Source organism: Euphorbia lathyris, chromosome 3 (assembly GCF_963576675.1).
Source record: "Euphorbia lathyris chromosome 3, ddEupLath1.1, whole genome shotgun sequence".
In the NCBI taxonomy this organism is placed as follows: Eukaryota; Viridiplantae; Streptophyta; class Magnoliopsida; order Malpighiales; family Euphorbiaceae; genus Euphorbia; species Euphorbia lathyris.
In genome coordinates this window covers 59,861,243-59,883,451 of record NC_088912.1, presented here as the reverse complement: position 1 = coordinate 59,883,451, position 22,209 = coordinate 59,861,243, and the positions used below count along the sequence as shown (strand labels likewise).

Sequence of the window (22,209 nt, the reverse complement as noted above, 5' to 3'; positions counted from 1 at the left end):
GAAGGCTAAAGTAATTTACAACAATGAAAGATGTTTTATTTACAACTGGAAAGTCCTATTTATAGTCGCGGTTCGGGCCCTCTTCCTGACCTAATTCATTTCCTTTTGCGGGCGGAAAGACGTGGGGTCAATCGTGGCGTCGTGGGGCCGGGAATCAGTCTTTTGACTGATTCCCGCAGTGCCATCTCGCCGATGTGGCCCCAAAAAGGCCATTTCGATGAGCGGGAATGCCCAGAATGCCTTGCACGACTGCCGAATGTCCCGAAACACAATTTTCGCCTGAACTCGTTCCTGTTTTAACCTGCACATGCATGTAAACTCCAAATAACATTAGTTCCGAGGCTAAATTGACCCGCCAATCGCTTGTTTTTGAGTAAACACTCCATTTGGTGTGACTTTTGGCGGACCAATTAGCCATAAAAGATAACGAACATTTAACATACATGCTAAATTGGCCATATTTGCCTAAAATAATCAGAAAACGAGCCTAAACAACGAAAAGTAAATAGAACATATACAATTTCTAACTAACTCACACAAAAGCATATAATTGCGAGAATTGCTCGCTTATTCATAAAATAACGCTAAAAACCGTCCTAAAACCGTACCCAAATATAGGGGTTTTTTACCCCTATCACGTACTCCTTCGTATCAAGTAATAAATCTGGTTAAGTCCAGGTATCAAATCCACGAGATTTATACCTACAAGTATTAAACTACTCGGTTCCGTACGTTATCTAGGTGGTGAATAGTTTAGCTTTGGGTTTGGGTGACAATTGTAACTACTCCTAAACTATGGGTGAAACAGATTTGTATAGTTCAAACTCTAATGAAGTGATACGGGTAATGATAAGTCACAATACACGACAAACAATTTCTTAGAATATATATGAGTAAAATTTACTCTTGCAAAGATGATTATCTATATACCGAACAACTTCGTGAGGTTCTTAGATCGTGATTCCCTCTCAAGGCGACTCTAATTCTTAGGTTCAGAAAATAGGGTCCATAAGTTCCGTGGCTTGCCAATTCCTACGGTTTCTCCGGTTTGTCACTTCTGGTAAGGCAACACCTATGTGAATCCTCATGGATTTTGGAGTTCGTAAGCGACCTACACAATAATCAATTATAAGTATCAAAACAAGTAATAAATATCAATACTTATAACTGTGGAACGCATAAATGCGGAATACAACCAAGTCTAGCACATAGAAAGAGTACAAGCTAATTAACAAGTAAACAGGGAAGAAGAATCTGCCCTTAGAACTAGCTAATCGGACTCAAGGTCGTCGCTTAAGACTTGAAGGTGGAACTCTGATGCTTGTAAAGTATATAGCATTTAATAGGACAAGTGTATCCTATCGCAACAAGTAATATTGTGCTAAGCACGAGATCGAACCACAAAGACTATTTGTTATAATTAGTAAATCTACCTAGAGTGATCTAATTGTTTAGAGGGTTAGATAAAGATTTGGGTTTATGAATAACTAATTAACTACTTGAAAGCAATAAAGATACAAACTAAAGTGAACAATTGACAAGGTAGAAGGTGAATTAATGGATGGCACAATCTAGGCTGAGGAATCCTTTGATTAAATCCTATGTTTGGGTTTAGGGAGTTCAGATTTATGTTTTACCAATGATTGAAGGTAATTGTCCCAAGTGAAAGACTAATGTGATTAGTATTCGTCCTTCCTATTCACATGCATTCGGGTGACGGCTTGATTATGCATATACCTAGGTCATGCAAAGCATTAGGTTTATTGACAAATAAGGCTAAAGCCGTAGCCCAACCACGAAGCCTCATTCCTAGTGGTCTCTAGCGAAGTCAGGTTAATACAAATTCGGTATAGATGATTCCATGGTCAGTTTCTCGTCTATCTATAATCCTATCTAAGTCAGGGTCACAGGCATTAAGCACATTATATACATAAACAGGCTAGTTGACCATTATCAATGCTCATTCTAGCATAAATCATGTTCCTAACATCATCTGGGCATTAAGCATGCATAAACTGATCAATCAAAAGGCCCTAGTTCCCTAATCATACATATTCATACAACCAATTTCATCCCCATCCCAAATTGGATGGGGATCAGTTCATAGACAAACCGATCATAGCAAAAGGATAATAGGAACAATGAAAAAAGCTTCAATTAAATATAATCGCAAAAGATAAAAGGGAAAGAGAGAAATCTAGAACCCGTTTTGCTGATTCCAATTACAGAAATAGAAGATGAGGAACTTCTCCCATCAATTGTTCTTGAAAGAAATAAAGACTGAAAATTAACCTAATCTAGAAAGCTGGAAAAGCTAAACTAAAAGCTAAAAATAAAAATCTACACTGTGACGGCTCTTAAGGAATCCGTCTCCTCGAATAATGAAGATTAGCTCCCTATTTATAGAGTTATGGAGAAACCTAATGTCTCCGGGGGCGAAATAGGCATTTACAAAGTGTTTTGTTGGGCTTCTGGTCCTGATCCGTGGATTTCAGCAAGGGGGAAGGCGCTGGTGCACCTTCCCCCGCCTCGTCTCGTCGAGACAAGGCCTGTCTCGACGAGACAGCCTGTGTCTTGCCGAGACAGGTCCCATTTAGGGGATTAAACTCTGGTTTTTATCCTTTTGAGTCCCTGGGCTTTCGAAAGATGCTCTAATGGTCCCTGACGAATCCCAAAAGTGCTCCAATGGTCCCTGAAAAGTTCGGTAATTTTCCAATGGCCTTTGGTCTGGTTCGAAAATGCACGAAAGGTCCCTGAAAATCCCTGAAAACACCGAAAATGCCATAAATAAAGGAAATTATTAATTCTAACTAAATGGTAACAAAACAATACTAAAATTAAAAGGAAATAACGCAAAAACAAACTAAAATGATCCTAAAACCCCTATACAAATGGGAGCTATCAACCTCCCCACACTTGGATCTTGCTTGTCCTCAAGCAAGACAGAATCCAAAACAGAGAAAAATCAACAAATAGCTCCCTTACAAAAACAAGAAGCTACTACACTTTATTATCCACAACAGTTCAGACTACTCATTTTGCAATTAAAAACATAATGAACCTCAGACGAGTCTCCAAAACTGATTAATTGGTTTTATCAATCAACACTTCATGAAAACGAAAGAAGAGAACTAAAATTGATAGCTCACAAGTGGTCACTCTAAAGCTCAAGTGTTTGGGTAAAAAAAATTTATTTGTAAATGCTTTACATGTTATTGCACAAAGTGGTCACGTTGGGATTGTATCATCCATCCGGTCAAAATTAATGTATTAAAATTAAACAAAATCATAGGTCTTTAAAGGGTTGTAACATTGGCTAAAGGTTGGGGTAGGAAAAAGGGAATTTATAGGCAAAAAGTTAATGACTCAAATAGTTAAAATTTTTGCAAAAATGACACATTTTTAGCATTAGGGAGCTATCAACCACCTCCCCACACTTAAATCTTGCTTGTCCTCAAGCAAGTCAGAATCTAAAAGGGACACGTTATCCGCTATGTATAAGAAGGTTTAAGCTCAAGGTTGTGTTTGTGATACAATGAAGTATTCGGGAAGCAACTAAAAATATAAACACGTCTTTTATCCTTTCATCTATGTTATTGTTTTTTTTTGTTTTTAACCATTTTTTTCTTTTGAATAGAGGGGATAAAGAGTGAAATTCAAATGGGTAAAGGTTGCTTCTTCTATTAAAATTACAACCTTTTAATGATTGCAAGCAGGAATTTGAAGCATAGGTGTGTCTAAGGATTTATCAAAACTAAATTGAGTCAATTAACTTAGGTGAGAAAGGATATTTAAGAAGGCTAAGGTTTGTAACAGGGTTGATCAAAGAAAGGGGTAAATATAGGCTCAAAGGGGCTTATCTAGTGGATTTGTTAAGGGATTTTGGCTAAACAAAGAATAGGCTAAATTCACAAAGGGCTATACCTAGGTTGCCTAATCATTTCAAGTTTAATAGTAACACAAAATTCAACCAGTATTGGATGCAATTCCTATGAGCACAATGACAATAAATGTAATCTCACACCTAAGAGATCAATTGTTTCTAAATATGAGTCTAAAATATTGATCTTTCTGGCTCTAACTCACAATTTAAGGGTTATTTGTATCAATTCTAGCCTCAACTAACATTCCGTTCCATGTTGATTTTAGGCAAATAATACTCTTTGGAGACTCAAACGTTGTTCAAAAAAATTCGCATGCATCAATTTCATTTAGAATGTGCAAATTTTTAAGCGTATTGTCAACTGAATTGTCGGGTTAGCTAAATGTATCAAATTTAACTGCCTAGGATTCTTTTTATTCCTAGAATTAAAATAAAAAGCAAACAAAAAAAATCAAGAACGAAATCCTAAAATTAAAACACAAACATGCAACCTAATATAGAAAAATTTAAAAAAAATTAAAAACATGCAAATGGCAAGAACCAAAAATCATCCTATCATATTATCTCCTCCCCACACTTACAACATGCATTTACTTCCAACAAAAAACAAAACATAAAGTGCAGAAAGAAATAGGATAGAAAAACTCCCTCAGGGGTGGCTGTCAATCCAACCCCGAATTTTCGATTCTAAATTATTCAAATCCAAGCGGATGTCCTCGAAATCAATCAGGCGTCAGTGAGTATTCCGATGAGAGTGTTCTGCAAAAAAAAAAACAAACAAACAAACATAAGAATATAGAAAGCAAAAGAAAAAGAAAAAAGATTAATTTTTTTAAGTAACTTTTTTGTTTTTTTTTTAATTTTTTTAGTCCGTCTCGTCGAGATGAACAGTGTCTCGATGAGATGAGGCGATAAATTTTTTTATTTTTTTAAAAACGAAATTTTTTTTTTAGTCCGTCTCGGCGAGATGAACAGTGTCTCGCCGAGACGAGACATAATTTTTTTCAAACGAAATTTTATATATATATATATATATATACAAATCTAAACAATTATTTCAACCAATTCAATTTATACAGATTATAATCGGAATAGTACCCGGCAACAACGCCAAAAACTTGATGCTAGTGTTGTCGGGTATTTAAACGAAATAGTCCCCGGCAGCGGCACCAAAAACTTGATGCTTGTAAAGTATATAGCATTTAATAGGACAAGTGTATCCTATCGCAACAAGTAATATTGTGCTAAGCACGAGATCGAACCATAAAGACTATTTGTTATAATTAGTAAATCTACCTAGAGTGATCTAATTGTTTAGAGGGTTAGATAAAGATTTGGGTTTATGAATAACTAATTAACTAATTGAAAGCAATAAAGATACAAAATAAAGTGAACAATTGACAGGGTAGAAGGTGAATTAATGGATGGTGCAATCTAGGCTGAGGAATCCTTTGATTAAATCCTATGTATGGGTTTAGGGAGTTCAGATTTATATTTTAGAAATGATTGAAGGTAATTGTCACAAGTGAAAGACTAATGTGATTAGTATTCGTCCTTCCTATTCACATGCATTCGGGTGACGGCTTGATTAGGCATATACCCTAGATCATGCAAAGCATTAGGTTTATTGACAAATAAGGCTAAAGCCGTAGCCCAACCACGAAGCCTCATTCCTAGTGGTCTCTAGCGAAGTCAGGTTAATACAAATTCGGTATAGACGATTCCATGGTCAGGTTCTCGTCTATCTATAATCCTATCTAAGTCAGGGTCACAGACATTAAGCACATTATATACATAAACAGGCTAGTTGACCATTATCAATGCTCATTCTAGCATAAATCATGTTCCTAACATCATCTGGGCATTAAGCATGCATAAACTGATCAATCAAAAGGCCCTAGTTCCTTAATCATACATATTCATACAACCAATTTCATCCCCATCCCAAATTGGATGGGGATCAGTTCATAGACAAACCAATCATAGCAAAAGGATAATAGGAACAATGAAAAAAGCTTCAATTAAATATAATCGCAAAAGATAAAAGGGAAAGAGAGAAATCTAGAACCCGTTTTGCCGATTCCAATTACAGAAATAGAAGATGAGGAACTTCTCCCATCAATTGTTCTTGAAAGAAATAAAGACTGGAAATTAACCTAATCTAGAAAGCTGGAAAAGCTAAACTAAAAGCTAAAAATAAAAATCTACACTGTGACGGCTCTTATGGAATCCGTCTCCCCGAATAATGAAGATTAGCTCCCTATTTATAGAGTTAGGGAGAAACCTAATGTCTCCGGGGGCGAAATAGGCATTTACAAAGTGTTTTGTTGGGCTTCTAGTCCTGATCCGCAGATTTCAGCAAGGGGGAAGGCGATGGTGCGCCTTCCGTCGCCTCGTCTCGTCGAGACAAGGCCTGTCTCGATGAGCAGCCTGTGTCTTGCCAAAACAGGTCCCATTTGGGGGATTAAACTCCGGTTTTTATTCTTTTGAGTCCCTGGGCTTCCGAAAGATGCTCTAATGGTCCCTGAAGAATCCCAAAAGTGCTCCGATGGTCCCTGAAAAGTCCGATAATTCTCCAATGGGCTTTGATCTGGTTTGAAAATGCACGAAAGGCCCCTGAAAATCTCTGAAAACACTGAAAATGCCATAAATAAAGGAAATTATTAATTCTAACTAAAAGGTAACAAAACGATACTAAAATTAAAAGGAAATAAAGCAAAAACAAACTAAAATGATCCTAAAAACCTATACAAATGGGAGCTATCAAACTCTCGAGCTTGGGGAAAGCGGATAGAACGGAACTTTGACGGAGTAACAGAAGGATTACACAAGCTCTCAAGGTGATAAAGTTTTATTACACAAAATCTTGATATCTAAATGAGTGACAAGCACTCCTATTTATACACAAATGAAGCTTGGGGTAAAATCATAATTACAGGAGTCTTATATATGTTCATACTTTGAAGTTGAATTTTGAGCACCACGTTGTGCCAAACATATGGCACGTCGTGCGGTTCCTTTTTCAACTACAAAGTTAGCTTTTCACATTCTCAGATCAGTCGTTGAATTTGGATTTCTTTGGGTCAACATGTCGTGGAAAATATGGTGCGTCGTGTGAGTGCACCTCTAATACTTGTGCCTGTATTTAGGATCATGTGTGATGTTTTGATGTCCTCGTGCCATCAAATGGCACGTCGTGGGAAGTGGCTTCTGGATTTTCATGCTTCTAATTGTTGGGGTTTAGTGTCCTATAGACAATTGTTCTAGGATAAAAACTTAATGTAAATGAAGTGTTCTTTATATCATTTGTTTTAATGAGATATATGTTTTCATAACTATATAAAGGCAATCCCTTTTAAGAACTAAATAAAGTCTAATAAAAGGAAATCCATAAGTTTGTTTAAAGTGATTATAAAGTGTTCATACAAGCATGAACTGAGACGAAACTTTATAATAAACTAATAAACTTAAAACCACCCCAAGTCAAGTAATATGTTTAGGATTGACATATCATTGCTGAGACTTGCATGTAACAATGTCTTCTGTCGAGACAGAAAGTTGATCTCATAAGCTTCATATATACAGATATCTGGACAGTTACATGGATCCAATGAAAAGAAGTTCATTAGGATTAGGGACCCGACTTGAGATAACAGGATGGGTAGATTCATCATTGTCACTTGTTCATCTCATTGGTATTAATAGGTATAAGTAATCCTCAGACTCAAAGGAATGTTAATTAGTAATTCTGGATTACGGAATGTGACGCTTTGATCTTGTTGTAACACGATCCATAACAGAGATGACTCTGGGGTGTGAACAGCAGACGTTGGGTATCACAGGAAGTAATTGCAGGATAGTTATACATTGGATTGAGCATTTATCACTCCCGATAAATGGGAGATACATCCATGGATCGCTTGTGGATGACTTGACTCTAAATCCTTGTAAGGTGATAGGTTAAGACTTGAAATACAGATTTCACTTAACCTATCTAATTGGAGTTGACTCGGCCTGTACAAGTAAAACGAACGTCTCGCTATATGTGACTTGACATTATCCATAGTCATAAGATTCAGTTCAAGGATGTAGTTGATAAAGGATCGAATTATACTGTAACTAATACAAAAAGGTCAACGACAGAATCAACATGTCTTCTTATAGCTTTGGGGGAATGTTTCGGATTTGCCAATCACATTTTGCGTACTCATTCTGTTATGCAAAGATTAAATATAATTCTGTGAAAATTAATTTAATAGTTGCAAACGGCTAGAAGCAATAAGAACCTAATGGGTCACACATAAGACTTGGAACCCAAAAGAGAAACGGGTGTTAATTAATTTATGGAAGCCCAACTGAGCCCGCTAAGGCCCAGTACATGGGGTGGGGCGATTTTCATGTATGAAAATACATGAATAATTTAATTTGATTTTAACAATCCTAATTAGATTATGATTGTGAATTAAATTAATTAAAGGATAAATAAGTTATGAGTTTTAATTAGATTAAACTGCTCCTATTATTGTTATCCTATAAGGATTACTATTATTATCTTTATATTTAAGATATAATTATAGATAATAAATAAGAATTATATTCCGAATTAAATTCTTATTCAGTAACCTAATTCTATCTAACTAGGGTTTAGATACAAGAGAATATAAATACCCCCTACATGTGCAATTTTCGAAATACACATAGCAAACCGGGAGAGAGAATTTCGACCCACACCATAAGGACGAGATTATCCACCGTTTCCTTCTGTTCAATTGATTACATCTCTTTTCTCTTTATCCTTGATCTTGTGTTGATTAATTAGAGACAATCTATTTTGGTTGTTATATACGGTTGATTCTAACTTGATCTTCAATTGTTTTGTTTTGTGCTTGGGAACTCGAAGTAAGAGTTGTGGGCACTTTGTTTGTAACGGTAGATAGAACTTCTAAAAGGTATTTCTTTCTATCCCTCTTTATATGAAATAACGATTAACGGATCTTGGGTTATGGAAATAGGTTAAAAATTTTATATTTCCGCTGCCATACGTTAGCCTATCTTCCTGCACTAATTATGATCCCGTGTGAAAGAATCTCGTGCTAAGGACCTCGTGCCAACATTATATGGCACGTCGTGCCAATGCCATGTTGACCAAGGAATTGTTTTTGCACACTCGTTGACTGACGATTTCAGTTGACTTTGTCTTCTTCAAAGTGGCACGTCGACTCATATAACTTGGCACGTCGTGGGAAAGGTTTTTATTCCTTTCAAATGGCATGCGATGTACCGATTTGCTAATCTGGTGCGTCCTATGTGAAGGAAAATAGGCTAACGTTTGGCAGCGGAAATATAAAAATTTTAACCTTTTTCCATTAACCAAGTTCCGTTAATCGTTATTTCATATAAAGAGGGATAGAAGGAAATACCTTTTGAAGATCTATCTACCGTTGCAATCGTAGTACCCACAACTCTTACTCCGAGTTCCCGAGCACAAGACAAAAACACAATTCAAAATATGATTAGAACTCAACCGTATAAAAGCAACCAAAGTAGATTGCCTCTAATAAATCAACACAAGATTAAGGATAAGAGAAAGAGATTAATAATCAATTGAAACGGGAGGAAGCGGTGGATTATTTCATCCTCAACTGGGGGTGTCGAAATTCTCTCTCTTCGGTTAGCTAGGGTTTGCCGAAATTCTCATGTAAGGGGGGTATATATACTCTCTTGTATATAAACCCTAGTTAGATAGAATTAGGTTACTGAATAAGAATTTAATTCGGAATAAAATTCTTATTAGTTATTATCTATAATTATATCTAAATATGAAGTTAATAATAATAACTTGACAGGATAATAATAGAAGCACTTTAATCTCATTAAACCTCCTAACTTATTTATCCTTTAATTAATTTAATTCACAATCATAATCTAATTAGAATTGTTAAATATCAAATTAATTATTTATGTATTTTATATACATAAAATCGCCCCCCTATGTAATGGGCCTTAGTGGACTCAGTTGGGCTTCCATCAATTAATTAACATCTGTTTCTCTTTTGGGCTCCAAGTCTTATGTGTGACCCATTAGGTTCTTATTGCTTCTAGCCGTATGCAACCATTAAATTAATTTTCTCAGAATTATATTTAATCTTTGCATAACGGAATGAGTACGCGAAATGTGATTGGAAAATCTGAAACATTCCCCCAGAGCTATAAGAAGACAGGTTGATTCTGTCGTTGACCTTTCCGTATTAGTTACAGTATAATTCGATCCTTTATCAATTACATCCTTGAACAGAATCTTATGACTATGGATAATGTCAAGTCACATATAGCGAGACATTCGTTTTACTTGTACAGGCCGAGTTAACTCCAATTAAATAGGTTAAGTGAAATCTGCATTTCAAGTCTTAAGCTATCACCTTGCAAGGATTTAGAGTCAAGTCTTCCACAAGTGATCCTTGGACGTATCTCCCATTTATCAGGAGTGACAAATGCTCAATCCAATGTATAACTATCCTGCAATTACTTCCTGTGATACCCAACGCCTGCCGTTCACACCCCAGAGTCATCTCTGTTATGGATCGTGTTACAACAGGATCAAAGCATCACATTCCATAATCCAGAATCACTAATTAACATTCCTCTGAGTCTTAGGATTACTCATACCTATTAATACCAATGAGATTAACAGGTGACAATGATAAATCTACCCATCCTGTTATCTCAAGTCGGGTCCCCAATCCTAATGAACTCCCTTTCATCGGATCCATGTAACTGTCCAGATATCTGCATATCTGAAGCTTGTGAGATCAGCTCTCTGTCTCGACAGAAGACATTGTTACATGCAAGTCTCAGTAGTGATATGTCAATCCTATTTCTAAACATATTACTTGACTTGGGGTGGTTTTAAGTTTATTAGTTTATTATAAAGTTTCGTCTCACTTCATGCTTGTATGAACACTTTATAATCACTTTAAACAAACTTACGGATTTCCTTTTATTAGACTTATTTAATTCTTAAAAGAGGTTGCCTTTATATAGTTATAAAACCATATCTTATTAAAACAAATGACATAAAGAACATTTCATTTACATTAAGTTTATATCCTAGAACAATTGTCTATAGGACACTAAACCCCAACACTATGTGCATCCTTTCATCCTGCAAAGTGAAAATACAAAACCCGAGATCATCTTGACTTATTTATTATTTAAAATAAAAATGAGGTTTGGAATACAAATTTTAAACAAAAGCGTGTATTTTTATTGTACCTTGTTGATTTATTGAATTTATAGCAAAATTACACACAAAACATTATTATTCACCCCAAAATAAACCATATTCCTCCCTAAAAGATAGGGATAAAACGTCCATATCAACCTCCTCGGACTTTAAAGCTTTACTTGTCCTTAAGTAAACACAGTCGAAGGACGAATGACTGAGACGGTTGAAGAATATACCACTTTTCGATTTTACTAAGTGTGTGATTCCAAAATTTTGATTTTACAAGTAGGGTTTAATGAGCACCCGTGTATACGAAAGGGTTACCGAATTCCTGTTTAGAAATTTCATTAGTCAATCTTGGTAGGCAATATTAACAAAAACTGATTGATTCCTTGGGACTCAATTACACCTCACCAAGGTATTTCTCTCATGCACACATTCTTTGGAGGGTTGGTGTTTATGCTCTCTTCTTTCTACTTACCCAAGATCACCTTGAATTTGTAAGTTTATCCGGGTTTTTCCATCTTTACTTCGGTTTGAACAACATTAAAATTGATCTCGGATGGGGGTTGTAATGTGGTTGAGGCTTTTAGATGGGTTAGAAGTTATTTTGTGAGGCTCAAGTTTAAGGACCAAAACTTTTTCGGGCTTGCATCACGATTTATTGGTCGTCTAGAAATTCGGAAAGATAGTGACCGAAAGTGCTCAAAAGAGCTTGAAAATGCATGAAACTCTCTCTTTATTTTTATCTCTTTACTATTATTATTATTATTATGTTTTTTTAGAGAGGCACAAAAACTATTTCAGTAGCGGTTTTGCACTTTTTGCTAGAAGTTTGGCTTTTAAGTGGTTGATGCAATTGTTTTGATTTTTCCGGTGCTCAAACGAGGAAAAAGATGGGTTAAATGTTAATGGCTTAAGAAAGAAAATTGGTTAATAGGCTCAAATGGGTTTTCTAAGGGTTATGAAAAACAAGAAAATAATAGAAAATAATTAGCCTAAATGAGATCATTTTATCATCTATTATTCTTATACCGAAATAGATGTACTTAACCCGGTATTTAGTGCAAATTCTATGACTTAGGTGAAGTGAAAGCACTCTAAAAATTGTGAAGAAAAAATAGAGTTCTCGTGCGAACACTTTTGGCTCAAATTTATACCTTACCGTAAATTTGGGTATTTTGTGCTTTAAAGTTCCTTAGAATTATCGAGGATCCGTTCATATTGCTTTTTCAAGATTGATTGACGAAATTGCTCATGAATTTGGAACTATTGAATTCGTGTTTTACATTAGGTGCAAATTTTATCTATTTGTAAATTTCCTAATTTCAGAATCACAACTAAAATTCTTCAACCAAACCGATCCTTCTCATCGAGAAGTTTGTTTTAAACAATCAAGCTAGAAAGTTAGAGGTGGTGATAGGTCCATTTTTTGTGGATCCGATTTATTTCAAGTTTTTATCATATTTTTGTTTTTATTTTTATGTTGGGTTTTAAACAAAATGTGATGTTGCACAAGTGATAATACGAAAATGATAACACACATGTGAAACAAAAATAATAAAAATGACAATAAGAATAAGAATGATAATAACAATAAAAATAACAATACGACCTAAAAATAAAGATAAAAAGGAAAATAGAAAGCACACATAACGAACACGGGTGAGGGTGTGCTCCCCTCCGTACGACTAAACATGAACTAATTCCAAAAGTTCACAAATAAAAGAATGTAAGAAAAAAATGAAGAAAACGCCCTCAATTCTCCGGGGGTGGTGGCCAATTGATGTGAAAGTGTTGGCAAAAGGCGTTGGTAAATGAGGCGAAGTTAGCTTGATCGTGAAGACGATGTGCTTCGAGTGTGTCGAAGCGAGCATCCATCGCTGCTCGATCCTGTTGTTGGGTTTGTTGAATGATGTCCATCCGGGCATTCATTTGCATGAATGCGGCGTGGTAGACAAAAGAAGGCCCGGTGGGAATCACAAAATCAAAATCCCCACCCGGTATTCATTGCAGCGCCTTCTACAGTTCCAGCATCCCCATCAGACAGTCCCTCTACATCCTGTTGGCCAGCCCCCGATCCTTCTCCAACCTCCGTTGGTCGTACTAGTCTTGTGAGCATTTTGGCTTCAATTTTTCTAGGGGCAAGGTTGGGAAGATTGGCAAAGAAAGTTTCGGGGAAGACACTCTCGGCAAATATGGTGACTAAGTGCCCGAGACCGAGTTTGGAGCGCTTCCGTTTGTACATTTGGAGCATGGCCTCTTCGACGAGTTAAGAAGGATCAAACTGAAGGTTGTTCTCATAACAATAAAGCCGCAGAAGCTCAAGATGATTGATCTTATTTGTTTCCCTCTTGCCCGAGAAAAAATAAGCAAGGAATTTGTAGAAAAGGTAGAGGACCGGGTCTTGGATATTACCTGGGGAGAGGTTGTTGATCTTGTATAAGGCCCCACCTGAGATAGCGGCCCAAAAGTCGGCTTGACTAACATTTAGGGGCCTTCGTGCGACACCCGACCTAGTCAGTTTGGCAAAGGTAGTACGAATCCAGGCGGTATTGATTGAATGCACTTGGTTGTTAAGGCGGAATTCTAGGAAAGAATTGTTGTCACACGTCACCGGCCGAAGGGTGGTGAAGAATTCAGTCACCAACATCAAGTAAATGTAACAACGGAGATTGAACAGGGAACTCCAACCCATAGTATCCAATTTATGAGAAAAGGGATCGAGAAGTTCCTTCCGTGGGAGGAAGTTTTTGTCAAACTAGTGCAGGGGGGCAACGCCGGCTAATGTGACTAGATCGAACTAATGGGCCTCTTCTTCATCAACAAGGCGAAAGGGAGCATTGTGCTGGATGGAGAGAGGGATGAGTATGTTGTCTGGAGAAGGTGGTGGTGTGCGAGATCGTGGAGGTGGTGAATAGTTCTAGGAGGATGGGGTGAGGGTGATGGTGTTGGACCACAACCCCGACCACGGGTGCCTCCTCGACCACGAATAGTGTTACCGGCGGAGACCTTGGCTCTTTTCCGACTAGTCATACTGAAATGGCACAAAGGTTATACCTACTAATACTATTTGAGATGAAATAGGTGACACTAGATAAATTCATCCATCCTGTTATCTCAAGTTGGGTCCCCAATCTTAATGAACTTCTTCACCGGATCCATGTAACTGCCTAGATATCTGAATATCTAAAGCTTGTGAGATTAGCTATATGTTCACAACAAAAGACATTATTACATGTAAGTCTCAATATCATTATGTTAATCCCAAAACATATTACTTGACTTGGACATCTTTAAGTTTATTGGCTTATTCTATAGTATAGTCTCACTTCATGCTTGTATGAACACTTTATGATTACTTAAATAAACTTGGGGTTTTTTTTTTTTAACTTGATTAGTTGTGATAAAAAGACTAATGTGGTTTTCTTTTTTAGCCCATTTTGACTCATATTCTCTAACTGTATCCACTCTTCTGCCTCAAAAATATCCAAGTCAGATCAGCTAGAATCCTCAGGAAGTGAGTGAGAAGGAGCCAAGTTTTGAATGTCAATCTCATAAGACAAAGGATAAGGATGTTAAGAGCACGTGACTTGATTATGAGTAGCACTTTCATGAAGCTCTTTTTCGATGCATTTGATCTCTCAATAAGATGGCACTAAAATCACAGGCTGACTTACAAGAATTTGTTCAAAGGTAGGAAAGGGAAGAGTCCCAGTAAAAGCATTACCATCAGGGATTACTTCAGTTTCTGTTACAACTGGGATGGGTTCAGTATCCGTCATAGCTAGATTAGTTCGAATAAGCGCATTTAGTAGACATGAGTCTTCGACAGGTTCAGTGTGCATGTCGACTTTAAGAGCTTTAGATATTAAAGTAGGTTCAATTTGAACAGCTTAAACTTCAGAGCCTAGGGAACATTCAATTGAGGGTCCCTCGATCGACCCTTCAGTAAAAAAATTGAGCAGTTACAACTTCGGGAAGCACCCAAGGATTCTTCATAGGGGTCAATGCTTTAATCTAGGCTATGAATTAGGAACGAATAGACATTTTGTCAGAATCACCTGCATCCAACAAAATCAAAAATAAAAATAAAAAAGGAGGTAAAGTCACCTTCTTTCTTTTGAAATATTGTTGAGCCATTGTAGACAAATTTTCCCTTTTTTGTTGCAAAGATCGAAGATGTGTTATTCCGGATCAGGTCATGCATCTCATGGTAAGACTATTGCTTACTGTAGGATTGAATTAGGGTAGCTCCTTTTTCTTTAGAGCTTAAAGTAGTTGCAGGTCTCTAGGAATCAGGATTACAAGGAGTTTCGTTACACTTCGTAACAAAGGTAAATCCCGAGGGGTGTGGATTTTCAGGATGAGGAATTTGGTTTTATCCGAAACCACTTCGGTTTAAAATTCTTAATACTTTGAACTTTCTTGTTTAAGAAAGGACGACGTAGAGGATTGACTAACCAGTAAACCATGTCTTCATAAGCGAGACAGGTGTGGGAAAACCTAAGGAATAACTCGTCAAAAACGAGACCTAGGCGCCACTCGTCAAAAGCGAGAAAAAATCTAACTAACATAACATTCTATAAATTGACAAACATTATTTACCAATATATCAGGCTTAAAACACATAGAGAACAAAAGGAAGTGGGAGGGTTACACCGTTGAAATCATTACATGTCCACAAACTTTGGGAAGATATATAGTAATAGGACTACATGTTCAATTTTGAAATCAAGTGGCAATGTTCAACTAAATTATAATCTCCAACCGCACTAGTCGAGCCAACAAGGTCCTTATTTGGACATTAATAGGATTGAGTTTGTTTTGTTTATATTTTTTTTATTTAAAATATTTAATATACTATCTAAAAATAATAATATAAAATAATTTAATATATATATATATATGCTTAAAAATGTGTTAAAAACAAAACATCTCAGCAATATCAAAACATGTAAAAAAATAATGTTCATAAATAATATATAATTTACCGAAAACTATGAAGTAATATCCTTAAGGTCTTAAAACCATATCATGAAAATTCAACAACCATGCAGCAATTTACAAAAGTAAATTATAATAAAGCAAAAAAAAAAAAAATCAAAATAATAATAATAAAATACATTTTTTGTTATGATCACCGCTCAGGCGGCCTCCGGGCAGTCACTAGGTGCAAAAAGAAAAACAACCCGGGAACCTAGGCAAGAAAAATATGAATGGGTTCTCAATTTTGAACGTCTAAGCGGTCCAGGCTGCTTATTTTTAACACTGTACTCAACTAAAGAATGTCAGAACCAAAGCCTTGTATAAAATATATAAATTATAAAAGGAGAGTGAATCGGAGATACAGGAACACATTTCCATAGAAGGCAAGGCAAATACATGAGATCAGCAGAGCAGCATATTAATTGTTACACTGGAATGGCCCTCAAACTAAACATGCAGCACAAAGGGGGCGGCACATGCATTTTACAAATTATTGTCTTTCCAGCAACTAATTGATTGGCCATGAGATTCTGCCAACATCACACGCTTCGACCTGAAAACACCACATCTCCCTTTCCTCTTACAATATGGCACATAGACAGAAACTTTTCCTTGGTGCCTCATCCACCTTTTTCTCTGTTCCACCATATAAAATGACAAGCATTTTCCAATTAAAATCTTAATGAGGGTAATGTCTTGTTGCATGCTTGAGCATGAACAAGTGCATGTTTTGATTCTGATTATGCGTGTTCCTTGATAGCATCAACTTAATTGCAGCGTCAAATAATAGTCTCATATGTATTTATAAACATAGGCTCCAGACAAACAGAATAGCATTTCTACTAAGAGGAACAAGTCAATCTACTAAGCTGTTGCAAACTACAGTACAGAACAATTTTAAATTACCTGTCTTTGCTTTAGCTAGAGATGGTTGCACAACAACGTGCATTGTTATAACCCCTTTTGGAAGCTCCCCAAAAGGAGCCCTACATTGGCCAACAGTCTTACTGTTCTCCAAAATTTTCCCAGCATTTATAAGTTTAATGTCATGTGCTGCCTTGGGAGCAATTTTTTTATCTGCAGGGAATCACCAAGTTCAGATCTTTTGTCAGGACTAAATAATAGAAGAGTACAAAAAGGCAATCAAATGCTTTCTAAACATGTCACGAGCAGATTCTAAAAGCAAAAGAATTCAAATATTAGTCTGGGACTGCGGAAGGAAACAACCAGAAACTAAAGTAAGTGCCTATCTGATCTTATCTTATTTCTTTGCTTGATGGATAACTATAACCAAAATCAAACAGTAGATTCTGACTTCAATGACATTCCCTCCTAATGAAAAGTTCTCAAAAAGGGCCATCAAGATTAAATTGCACATGCTGTATCAAATACTCCCTCCCATGCTTTCTCGATAAGATACTCACACTACTAGAGCACTGGAATGACTGTAGTTACAAAGGGATGTAAAAAAACATGTTCCACGTAAAATATCGATTATGACTAACGACTATTATTACTACAGGTTACAAAGACCTAATATCAGAAACAGTTTTCATGAATAGGTGAGAGATGCTACAAGCAATTGATTTAGACAAATGCAATAATAAGATGACAAGTGAAAATGAAGGTAAGAATGAACTTTACAATTGAGTTTTGGTTTTGAAAAATCAATTGTAATTTAATATGAGCAATATCCAAAAGGATAAAAGGGATCATAGGAAGTAAATTTTTAACTACATTCAATCCCTAAAAGAAAATTGTTTATGATAAGTACAGTGGTGTTCACATGGACCCTAAATGACCAATAGATTTAGGTTTATTAAAATCCTATAGTGGAGATTAAAACCATCCAAAGGCTTAGATCTAATTGATAAATTTACACTCAGTGTTGTTTTGGCTTTGAAACAATCAAAGTAATTTAAAAAGAGAGCAATAACGAAAAGAACAACAAAAAACAAAAAATGGGAGAATATATATGCTCGTTTTTTTTATGAGGATCAAAGCTTCACTACATTCGAACCCTAAAAGAGAACTCAATAAATGATTGAAAATGATAGAACAAATGAGGGTATAATTGAGCACTTTTTTTTCCACATGCACTGCCTAGTTAAAATCCTAAATTGTGGCGAACAAAACCAAAATTGTCTTTTTTCATAAAAGCTTGCCCTTTCTCCTTGAGAATGAAATGTCAAGAATTACGTAAGTACTTCTGAAATCACAAAAATTTAACTGGTTCACACCAAAAATCTTAAAAGCAATTGCCCCGTCTAAAGTTGCTGAAGTAAAAATAAGAATAAGGATGAGGACAGCTGCGTGTGAAAAAGAAACCTACCCACTAGCTTCCAGTGGATCTAACTGATTTCATGGTGCAGAACAAGACAGGCATTGTCAAAAAAAATTTACATCTATACTACCTGTGTAAGAGAAATGTTCCCCCGGTAGAACATAGTCATACAGTTTTCTGTTAATGATATACAGACTGGAAAACCATACTTGACACTTCATCCCATGGTGATAGGCTTACTGATTTTATCGCACAGACTAATTAATGTTCACTATTGTAGTTAAAACAGGAGATTTTTCCTCATCATGTAATAAATAATCACATTAATAAAGACAACCTAATCAAGAAGCATTAAGCTAAAACTGCATTTTCCAATAGAAATTAAATTAGAAGTGTTAAGGCAAAAACAATATTATGCATGACAAAAAAAACTGCCAAACTAGGCAAGTACAAAAACATTTTTTTTATATATTTATATTCAATTTATTTTAATTGTAGATAACAACGAATACTAGTAAGGCATTATAAGAAATTAACCATATTTTAATGAAGGAAAGTGGACTACATTTTGCTAAGGACAAAAAAGGAAAGTAAGCTTATTACTAGGTGACTGAGGGAGTTAAAAAGAAAAGGCTAATAAAAAAACTTCAGCAAAATGTATATGCTTGCCATGTAAGTGGTGTATCATGTATGTAATGCCCAACATCTATTCATTGATAGACAGTAAAATATTTTGTTACCAAGTTCTTTCTAATTCATTATAACTCTCACAATCAGGAAGAAAAATATAAACGCAATATTGCCTAAAGTAAAGAGTAATTAACCATCAGCAATTAGAATTTCAGATACAAACAGGCAGAACAGAGAGAGAAGATCTGGACAATAGGAAGTAAGGAAATCAAAGACGAAAAATGAAAAATTCAGATTAAATTCAGATATTATCTATTCTCAATTTTCAATTTTCAATTTTCAATTAACACTAAGAACAGGAATTTTTTGGTTATTCAACCTACAGCAATTTCTTTAAGGCCTCAACAAAGATACAAGCAAGTAACAGCTTCACTATTCAAGTCCAGCAATAAGGTACAAGACTTCCAATTCTAGTAGGGAACATAGTAAGGAGAAGTATGATATCCACAAAGCTTGCTAACAGCGTGGAAATAGTTTATGCACTCATCATTACCTTCAAACATAAGAATTCGATACTAGAAATCTATAGTCCTACACATCCCCCATTTCCATTTTTATAAGTATTATTATTTGGAAAAGAAGAAGAGAGATTGTACCAGTTATAAATGGCAGCTGTCTTGCAAAATTGAACATTCAATACGCCTAACTCTTAAAACCCAAAAAGTCTAAGCAAAGAAGGCAAAATTTCACAATTAACAATTGCTGAGAAGGTGATGTACAGAGAAATGAGAAACCCTGACCTTTTGGCCACTCGGCGACGATTCTCTCCTTGAGCATAGCCACAGTAGAGGCCGGCGAATACCTAAACGGACCAATATCAGATCCATCATACAATCTGAACTTGAGCTCTACGAGGTCCTCCTCCGGCATTTCACCTTTAACTATTTCTTTTAAAGAAAATCCCTCAACAACCTCACTTGTCAGAGAATCTAACCGCTGTATCCACCACTAACTACTATTCAAACTCCGCAATCCTGCACAATAAAACTAAATAAATTTAAGCAAAAACAAAGTTAGCAATAATATATACAAACACACAGACAGAAACTTACTAATGAACTCCACTTCGAAATTCAGTCAATAATTGCTTTAAAAAAACAAACAAATGAACATTGCATCTAAAACAAGCAAGGAAGCGCTGCAAACAGAATAATCAGCAATAATTGAAGTAATCATGAACTTGAACAAAACAAAATTTACCTGTTACTCCCTAGGGTTTATGAGAGCTACAGAAAGGGGAAAAGGATGAAAAATCAGAAAGAAAACCCTAAAGCAAGACCCGATCGCGATTCTGTATAATTGTTTTCAAGAAATGTCTAATGGCCCATTTCTCTGTGCCTTTTCAATTTTCTACTCTCTTGAGAGAGAGAGACTTCTCTTTTCTTGCCTTTTTCTTAATTACAGTATAAAGATATAGCCCCCGTAGTGATTATGTTCGTCTGTTACTGGTTATATATTTTATAATCAAAGCCAGCCAATAGAGATTATTACTTATGGCGTGGCGACTAGCCATTGGCATTAGGTGGAGAAGGGGAGTGGAATCACATGTTTCTTATTGGCCTGTTTGGGAATTAGCTGTTAGGTGATTACATTAGGTGTTAGCTGTTAGCTGATTATATTAGCTGATTTGACTAGCTGATTTGATTAACTGTTTGTGTATATCTGTTTGGTAAAAATTAGCTGATTGATAATAGCGGTTTGTGCAAAAAAGACGAATAAAGGCATTAATTTTGGCGCAGGAGAAGAGGGAGTCTATCTATTAGGGTTAAAGAAGTCCATTAATTTTAATATTGCAAAACGCTAATTGAAAAAGCTCCTTTTAAGAGTTTTTTCTAAATTAGCGTTTTCATCCCAAAACTCTCTCCCAAACCTCTCTCCACCAAACACTCCAATTAGCGGTTTCACCGGTCAAACCTCTAAAGTTGGTCAAAACCGCTCTTTTTATCCCAAAACACTCTTTACCAAACAGGGCCATTGTCAATTTCGGAGTTTGAAGCACACCATGGTATTTTGTAACGGAGTATTTTTTTTTTTTAATACATCAAACTTATCCAAAAAGATTGATTCACTCGTTAACTTTTTTTAGAATGTCTTGATAGCCCTTTAAAATTGCATAAAATGTTTAGTTAATCATATAAACTTGCATAAAATATAATCAATTAATCACTTGGTTAAAAAAAGTAAATTAAATACGGAAAATATGTTGCACATGCCTTAGAATATTATTACATAATTCACAAAATAGATTAAAACGTATTAAAAAAAATAGAAGTTCTTCCTTGTTCAACTATAAAAAAAATTATTCTCTAATATTAAAATCGAATATCCTAAACTTGATTGTTTTACTTTTTTTTAAGATGCGTGCAATATATATTCCGCATTTAATTTACTTTTTTACAACCGAGTAATTAATTGATTACATTTTACGCAAGTTCGGGAAGTTAACTGAACATTTTATACAAGTTCAAGGGGCTATCAGAACATTTTAAAAGTTCAGGGACCAATCAAATTTTTTGGACAATCGAATCAAGCCAGCCAGAGCATATTAAGAATTTCTATCCATCTTCATGACCAAAGTACTGAGAGACTGTAAAAAAGAATCAAAGCTAGCAACAAAGACTCTCCCCTTCACACGGGGGTCGAGACGCTCAAACCACTTCTGAATGAGTACACAACTTCCTACTCCTCGGATATCACGGGGTGGTGACTACAAAGAAAAAGAAACGGCAAGGTAATTGTTCGTTTAAAAAAGAAAAATAATAAAAAAAATTATCATCGAAACGACAAGCGTCCTCCCGAGGCAGGAATTCCTGTCGTGGGTAGGAACACATCTTGCCACGGCAGAACGTTCCTACCTACAACAGGATGGCGTTTTGCAATGACATGATCGTGTTCTGCCGAGGTAGGACGTCATCCCATCAAGGCAGGACCGCGTCCGGCCAAGACGGGACGATCCTGTCCGGTTCTATTTTTTATTATTAAAATTTTTTATTAAAAGAATATATTCTAATTATATATATTTTTCTATTTTTCAATTTTTCTATTATTACATATATTTTTAGATATTATTATATTATAGAATATTAAAATTTAATAAATATTAAATTAAATAAATTATTATATTATTAATTAGAAAAT

General features: G+C 35.6%; 1 protein-coding gene across 4 annotated transcripts; it reads right to left on the bottom strand.

The window, feature by feature from the left end:
- Nucleotides 1-16,394: 16,394 nt before the first annotated feature.
- On the bottom strand, nt 16,395-20,481 carry LOC136224462 (membrane-anchored ubiquitin-fold protein 4). Of its 4 annotated transcripts, none has more exons than XM_066012809.1 (5): nt 20,272-20,481; nt 20,124-20,209; nt 19,812-20,045; nt 17,004-17,174; nt 16,395-16,733 (listed from the first exon to the last, which is right to left on the bottom strand). In XM_066012809.1, the coding sequence occupies exons 3-5, from the start codon at nt 19,939-19,941 to the stop codon at nt 16,678-16,680; spliced, it is 357 nt and encodes a 118-aa protein (XP_065868881.1). In that variant the 5' UTR covers nt 19,942-20,045; nt 20,124-20,209; nt 20,272-20,481; the 3' UTR covers nt 16,395-16,677. The 4 variants fall into 4 exon arrangements, with proteins under 4 accessions (XP_065868881.1, XP_065868880.1, XP_065868879.1 ...); XM_066012808.1 differs by having other exon boundaries at nt 20,124-20,158; XM_066012807.1 differs by lacking the exon at nt 20,124-20,209 and having other exon boundaries at nt 19,812-20,058.
- Nucleotides 20,482-22,209: the final 1,728 nt, after the last annotated feature.